Source organism: Silurus meridionalis, chromosome 4 (assembly GCF_014805685.1).
Source record: "Silurus meridionalis isolate SWU-2019-XX chromosome 4, ASM1480568v1, whole genome shotgun sequence".
Classification (NCBI taxonomy): Eukaryota; Metazoa; Chordata; class Actinopteri; order Siluriformes; family Siluridae; genus Silurus; species Silurus meridionalis.
In genome coordinates, this window is record NC_060887.1 from 40,545,509 (window position 1) to 40,553,008 (window position 7,500).

General features: G+C 45.5%; 2 protein-coding genes across 3 annotated transcripts in view; both read left to right on the top strand.

Annotated features, from left to right (window-relative positions):
* The window catches only part of LOC124385132 (NLR family CARD domain-containing protein 3-like), a 987,530-nt gene that overhangs the window by 299,901 nt on the left and 680,129 nt on the right, over positions 1-7,500 (top strand). The gene's annotated exons all lie outside the window — the stretch shown is intronic.
* LOC124385172 (katanin-interacting protein) overlaps positions 1-7,500 on the top strand; it is a 32,475-nt gene that overhangs the window by 15,240 nt on the left and 9,735 nt on the right. Inside the window, 7 exon segments of the mRNA XM_046848334.1 lie at positions 36-113; positions 2,004-2,199; positions 2,307-2,432; positions 2,519-2,676; positions 2,787-2,899; positions 7,016-7,106; positions 7,235-7,435. Coding sequence (XP_046704290.1) covers positions 36-113; positions 2,004-2,199; positions 2,307-2,432; positions 2,519-2,676; positions 2,787-2,899; positions 7,016-7,106; positions 7,235-7,435 — 963 coding nt within the window.

Below are 7,500 nucleotides of genomic sequence, written 5' to 3' on the forward strand. Positions count from 1 at the left end.
GCTAACATGGGTAACGACTCGACTTCCTGTTGTAGGCAGAAAGGGAGGTGTGTAAGTCTCACTCCGATTCCGAACCTGCTGAACAACTCCTGCTTAACATCGACCAGGTCAAGGTGAGTGAGGATCAACTGGTCAAAACCAGCTACAATTCCGACCCCCTAAACACCACCACCACCATTATCACTTGCACTCTCCTCTAAACACCACCACCACCATCACCTGCACTCTCCCCTAAACACCACCTCCGTCATCACCTGCACTTTCCTCTAAACACCACCATCATCACCTGCACTCTCCCTAAACACCACCACCTGCACTCTCCTCTAAACACCACCACCACCATCACCTGCACTCTCCTAAACACCACCACCACCATCACCTGCACTCTCCCTAAACACCACCACCATCCTCACCTGCACTCTCCCCTAAACACCACCACCATCACCTGCACTTTCCTCTAAACACCACCACCACCATCACCTGCACTTTCCTCTAAACACCACCACCACCATCACCTGCACTCTCCCTAAACACCACCACCATCACCTGCACTTTCTCTAAACACCACCATCACCTGCACTCTCTCCTAAACACCACCACCATCACCTGCACTCTAAACACCACCACCACCATCACCTGCACTCTCCTCTAAACACCACGACCACCATCACCTGCACTCTCCCTAAACACCACCACCATCACCTGCACTCTCTAAACACCACCACCATCACCTGCACTTTCCTCTAAACACCACCACCATCACCTGCACTCTCCCTAAACACCACCACCATCACCTGCACTTTCTCTAAACACCACCATCACCTGCACTCTCCCCAAACACCACCACCATCACCTGCACTTTCCTCTAAACACCACCACCACCATCACCTGCACTCTCCTCTAAACACCACGACCACCATCACCTGCACTCTCCCTAAACACCACCACCATCACCTGCACTTCCCTAAACACCACCACCATCCTCACCTGCACTCTTCCTAAACACCACCACCACCTGCACTCTTCTCTAAACACCACCACCATCACCTGCACTCCTAAACACCACCACCATCACCTGCACTCTCCTAAACACCACCACCATCACCTGCACTTTCCTCTAAACACCACCACCATCCTCACCTGCACTCTCCCTAAACACCACCACCATCACCTGCACTCTCCCTAAACACCACCACCATCACCTGCACTTTCTCTAAACACCACCACCATCCTCACCTGCAATCTCCCTAAACACCACCACCATCACCTGCACTCTCCCTAAACACCACCACCATCACCTGCACTTTCCTCTAAACACCACCACCATCCTCACCTGCACTCTCCCTAAACACCACCACCATCACCTGCACTCTCCCTAAACACCAACACCATCACCTGCACTTTCCTCTAAACACCACCACCACCATCCTCACTTGCACTCTCCCCAAACACCACCACCATCACCTGCACTCTCCCTAAACACCACCACCATCACCTGCACTCTCTAAACACCACCACCATCCTCACCTGCACTCTTCCTAAACACCACCACCACCATCACCTGCACTCTTCTAAACACCACCACCATCACCTCTAAACACCACCATCACCTGCACTCTCCCTAAACATCCCCACCATCACCTGCACTTTCCTCTAAACACCACCACCACCATCATCACCTGCACTCTCCTCTAAACACCACCAACATCATCACCTGCACTTTCCTCTAAACACCACCAGCATCAACACCTGCACTCTCCTCTAAACACCACCACCATCATCACCTGCACTCTCCCTAAACACCACCACCATTACCTGCACTCTTCCCTAAACACCACCACCATCACCTGCACTGTCCCTTAAACACTATAATTACCTGCACTCTCCCCTAAACACCACAACCATCATCATTACCTGCACTTCCCCCTAAATATATGTATCACTGTGTAAGTATGTGGATACAGTCTGAGTGTTCATTGTGTGTGTGTGTTTGTGTCCGGCAGGTGTTGCGGCGCAGCCTGGAGGCCAGTGTGAAGCGGAGCAGCAAGAACTCTGCAGGTGAGGACTCGGAGAACGAGTGGGTGGAAGAACAGTTCGAGAGGGACGACAGCGTCAATGACCTCACACCGTGCCAGTCAATCAGGAGCCAGCCCAACCCCAGTGACCTCATCATGCTGAACTTTAGCCCCTCCCCCACAGGCATGTTATCGCTTCAAAAAACTCTCTACAGTGAAATAACATCTCAATAACAACAGACTGTGTGTGTGTGTGTGTGTGTGTGTGTGTGTGTGTGTGCGTGTGTGTAGGCCGTAAGATAGAGCACTGCTTCTCAGCTAAGCGGAAAGATAACGTGGATTTATATGTCCCCACTAAATCTGTTCTGGTAAAGACAGGAAGCCAGAGGTCCAGCAAAACCAGACAGGATACACCATGTGAGTGTACACACACACACACCCACACACACGTGCACACATTTCAGGGGGGTAGGAGGTGAAACCTACTTGTTTTTATTGGTCAGGTCCAGAGGAACGTGTAGAGCGCCCCCTGTCTGCAGTGCGAGACCCAGAGGAGACGGTGCTCGGTGTGTTCCAGGCCATACAGAACCAGAACTCGCCCCTGCACACACTCACACCTGAGCACCAAGATCCTGTCCTACAGAGGAGTGTGCTCAATCCGGTACATGCACACGCACACACACACACACACACACACACACACACACACACACACACACACACACACGCACAGGGTTTATATCAGAAGTTTGATCTGCTGCTGTCTTTCAGAAGGTGAACTGCTCCATCACATACCAGGCAGATATCAACCAGAACGTTCAGGAGAAAGAGGAGGAGAATCAGCTACTGAGAGCAATGCAGAAGATCACACTGATGGGGCCCAGGTAACCACACACACACACACACACACACACACACACACACACACACACGCACTCAAACACACTTACATCCACTCACACATACACTCACACACACTCACACACACTTACACTCATACACCCACTCAAATACACACACACCCACTCACTCATACACCCACACACACTCACACACACACTCACACACACACACTCACACACACACTCACACACACACACACACCCACTCCCACATACACTCACACACACTCACACACACTTACACTCATACACCCACTCAAATACACACACACACCCACTCACTCATACACCCACACACACTCACACAAACTTACACTAACATACACACTCACACATATCACACATACACTCACACACACACATACACTCACACTAAAACACATACACTCACACACACACTTACACTAACATACTCACACATATCACACATACACTCACACATATCACACATACACTCACACACACATACACTCTCACTAAAACACATACACTCACACACACTTACACTAACATACCCACTTTAACACACACACATACACTAATACATGTTAACGGCATGCTACACACATACACATACACACACACACACACTTACACTCACACTAACACACACTTACACTCACATACCCACTACAACACACACATACACAGAATGGCGATCAATATGGCCTCATATTGTACTGTGGTCAGTCAGATATCATTACAACCACCTTAGAAATTAATCATTTTCTTAGAATTTGACATAATTGATATAAAAACCTTAAAACAGTACAACATCTTAAAGCATCAACTTGCAGCCTTGATACGCTCCCCACATCCTTTCTCAAAAATGTACTTAACTGTTTAGAAACTGATCTTTTAAAAATAATAAATACCTCTCTGATCACAGCACCACAGCACAGAGACAGTGATCATAAATATAATAAATAATATTCGCTTAAACTCTGATTCGGGTAAAGTATCAGTCAAGTCAAGTCAAGTCAAGTTTATTTGTATAGCGCTTTTCAAAACAGACATTGTCCCAATCAGTGCTGGTGCTACTAGATCTTAGTGCTGCCTTTGACACGGTAGATCACACCATACTCTTACATAGACTGGAAAACTGGGTAGGGCTCTCTGGAATGGTTCTAAAATGGTTTCAGTCATACTTAAAAGGGAGAGGTTGCTATGTGAACATAGGTATCCATAAATCTGAGTGGACATCCATGACATGTGGAGTCCCACAAGGCTCAATTCTTGCACCGCTTCTGTTTAAATTGTATATGCTTCCCCTTGGTCAAATAATGAAAAAGAACCAAATTGCTTACCACAGCTATACAGATGACACCCAGATATACAGTGGGGAAAATAAGTATTTGAACACCCTGCTATTTTGCAAGTTCTCCCACTTAGAAATCATGGAGGGGTCTGAAATTGTCATCGTAGGTGCATGTCCACTGTGAGAGATATAATCCAAAAAAAGAAATCCAGAAATCACAATGTATGATTTTTAAACTATTTATTTGTATGATACAGCTGCAAATAAATATTTGAACACCTGAGAAAGTCAATGTTAATATTTGGTACAGTAGCCTTTGTTTGCAATTACAGAGGTCAAACGTTTCCTGTAGTTTTTCACCAGGTTTGCACACACTGCAGGAGGGATTTTGGCCCACCTCCACACAGATCTTCTCTAGATCAGTCAGGTTTCTGGCCTGTCGCTGAGAAACACGGAGTTTGAGCTCCTCCAAAGATTCTCTATTGGGTTTAGGTCTGAGACTGGCTAGGCCACGCCAGAACCTTGATATGCTTCTTACAGAGCCACTCCTTGGTTATCCTGGCTGTGTGCTTCGGGTCATTGTCATGTTGGAAGACCCAGCCTTGACCCATCTTCAATGCTCTAACTGAGGGAAGGAGGTTGTTCCCCAAAATCTCGCAATACATGGCCCGGTCATCCTCTCCTTAATACAGTGCAGTCGCCTGTCCCATGTGCAGAAAAACACCCCAAAGCATGATGCTACCACCCCATGCTTCACAGTAGGGATGGTGTTCTTGGGATGGTACTCATCATTCTTCTTCCTCCAAACACGTTTAGTGGAATTATGACCCAAAAGTTCTATTTTGGTCTCATCTGACCACATGACTTTCTCCCATGACTCCTCTGGATCATCCAAATGGTCATTGGCAAACTTAAGACATGCCTGGACATGTGCTGGTTTAAGCAGGGGAACCTTCCGTGCCATGCATGATTTCAAACCATGATGTCTTAGTGTATTACCAACAGTAACCTTGGAAACGGTGGTCCCAGCTCTTTTCAGGTCATTGACCAGCTCCTCCCGTGTAGTTCTGGGCTGATTTCTCACCTTCCTTAGGATCATTGAGACCCCACGAGGTGAGATCTTGCATGGAGCCCCAGTCCGAGGAGATTGACAGTCATGTTTAGCTTCTTCCATTTTCTAATGATTGCTCCAACAGTGGACCTTTTTCACCAAGCTGCTTGGCAATTTCCCCGTAGCCCTTTCCAGCCTTGTGGAGGTGTACAATTTTGTCTCTAGTGTCTTTGGACAGCTCTTTGGTCTTGGCCATGTTAGTAGTTGGATTCTTACTGATTGTATGGGGTGGACAGGTGTCTTTATGCAGCTAACGACCTCAAACAGGTGCATCTAATTTAGGATAATAAGTGTAGTGGAGGTGGACATTTTAAAGGCAGACTAACAGGTCTTTGAGGGTCAGAATTCTAGCTGATAGACAGGTGTTCAAATACTTATTTGCAGCTGTATCATACAAATAAATAGTTTAAAAATCATATATTGTGATTTCTGGATTTATTTATTTTTTTTAGATTGCATCATAGACATGCATCTACGATGACAGTTTCAGACCCTCCATGATTTCTAAGTGGGAGAACTTGCAAAATAGCAGGGTGTTCAAATACTTATTTTCCTCACTGTACTTAGCCCTGTCACCCAATGACTACAGCCCCATTGACTCTCTATGTAAGTGCACTGAGGAAATGAACAGTTGGATGCGTCAAAACTTCCTCCAGTTAAACAAAGACAAGACTGAAGTCATTGTAATTGGAAATAAAGATGAAACTCTCAAGGTTAACACATACCTTGACTCTAGGGGTCTAAAGACACCAAATAAAGTCAGAAATCTTGGGGTAATTTTAGAGTCTGACCTTAATTTCAGTAGTCATGTAAAAGCAATTAGCAAATCAGCTTACTACCATCTCAGAAATATTGCCAGAATTAGATGTTTTGTCTCAAGACAGGAACTTGTTCATGCTTTTATTACCAGCAGTGTGGATTATTGTAATGGACTCCTTACTGGGATCCCCAAAAATACCATTAGACATGTGCAGCTCATACAGAACGCTGCTGCCAGAATTAAAAAAATCTGAGCACATCACTCCAGTGCTCAGGTCCTTACACTGGCCTCCTGTTACATTTAGAATAGATTTTAAAGTATTGTTACTCGTTTATAAATCACTTCTTGGCTTAGGACTGAAATACATGACAGATATGCTAACTGAATATAAAGCTAACAGATTACTCAGATCATCAGGATCAGGTCAGTTAGAAATACCAAGGGTTCATTTAAAACGAGGTGTGTCAGCATTTAGCTATTACACCACCTGTAGCTGGAATCAGCTTCCAGAAGAGATCAGATTCGCTTCAACAGTAGACACTTAAATCTAGATTGAAATCACATCTGTTTAACTCTGCATTTACTGAATGAGCTCTGTGCTGCTTCACACCTACTGCACTTTTACATTTAAATCACTTTTACTCCTGTTTTATTCTTTTTATCATATTTTAAAGTGTTTTTATTAAACACACATTTATTTTATTTTAAATTCTCATGTATCTTTGTTTTTATTGTGTTTTATTTTACGTATTTTTACACACACACACACACACACATATTTTTTTTCCCCCTTATATATTGTTTTCTCATTTCTATGTAAAGCACTTTGAATGACCTCTGTGTATGTGCTATACAAATAAAGTTGCCTTGCCTTACACTCATACACACACTGACACACACATACACACTAACACACACATACACTCTCTCTCCCACTCTCTCTCTCTCTCTCTCTCTCTCTCTCTCCAGTCAGCAGAGAAGGTTGTTGAAGGCTCTGGAGAACATTGAGGTTGATACTCAGGCCACAGTTTTTCACACACTCATCAGTTCCCCACCAGCTGTAAGTCTGTGTGTGTCACTGTATATTTATTGATGACATGCCCCCGTGCCTGTGATCAGAACAATAAATAGATCTGAATGAACGCATGAACGTTGATGTTCAGTTGGAGCCTCTGTGTACATTGACAGAGAAGGCGGGGCTCAGCGGAGGCCATTTACGTTACCATGGAGATTTTGTCGAACTGGGGTGGCGGTGGACTCGTGGGACTGACAGAGGTCCAGTTCTTCTGCAGGCGCAACCGCAAGCTTCACGTCTCTCCACACGACCTGGACATCCGGAACGCCGATCAGCCCGGGAACCTCGGAGCGCTCGTCAACGGCAAGACCAAGGTGAGACACCAAGCCCAGTGAAGTACCATGGACCACCCACCTGTATCTTATTATTGCTCTGTGTG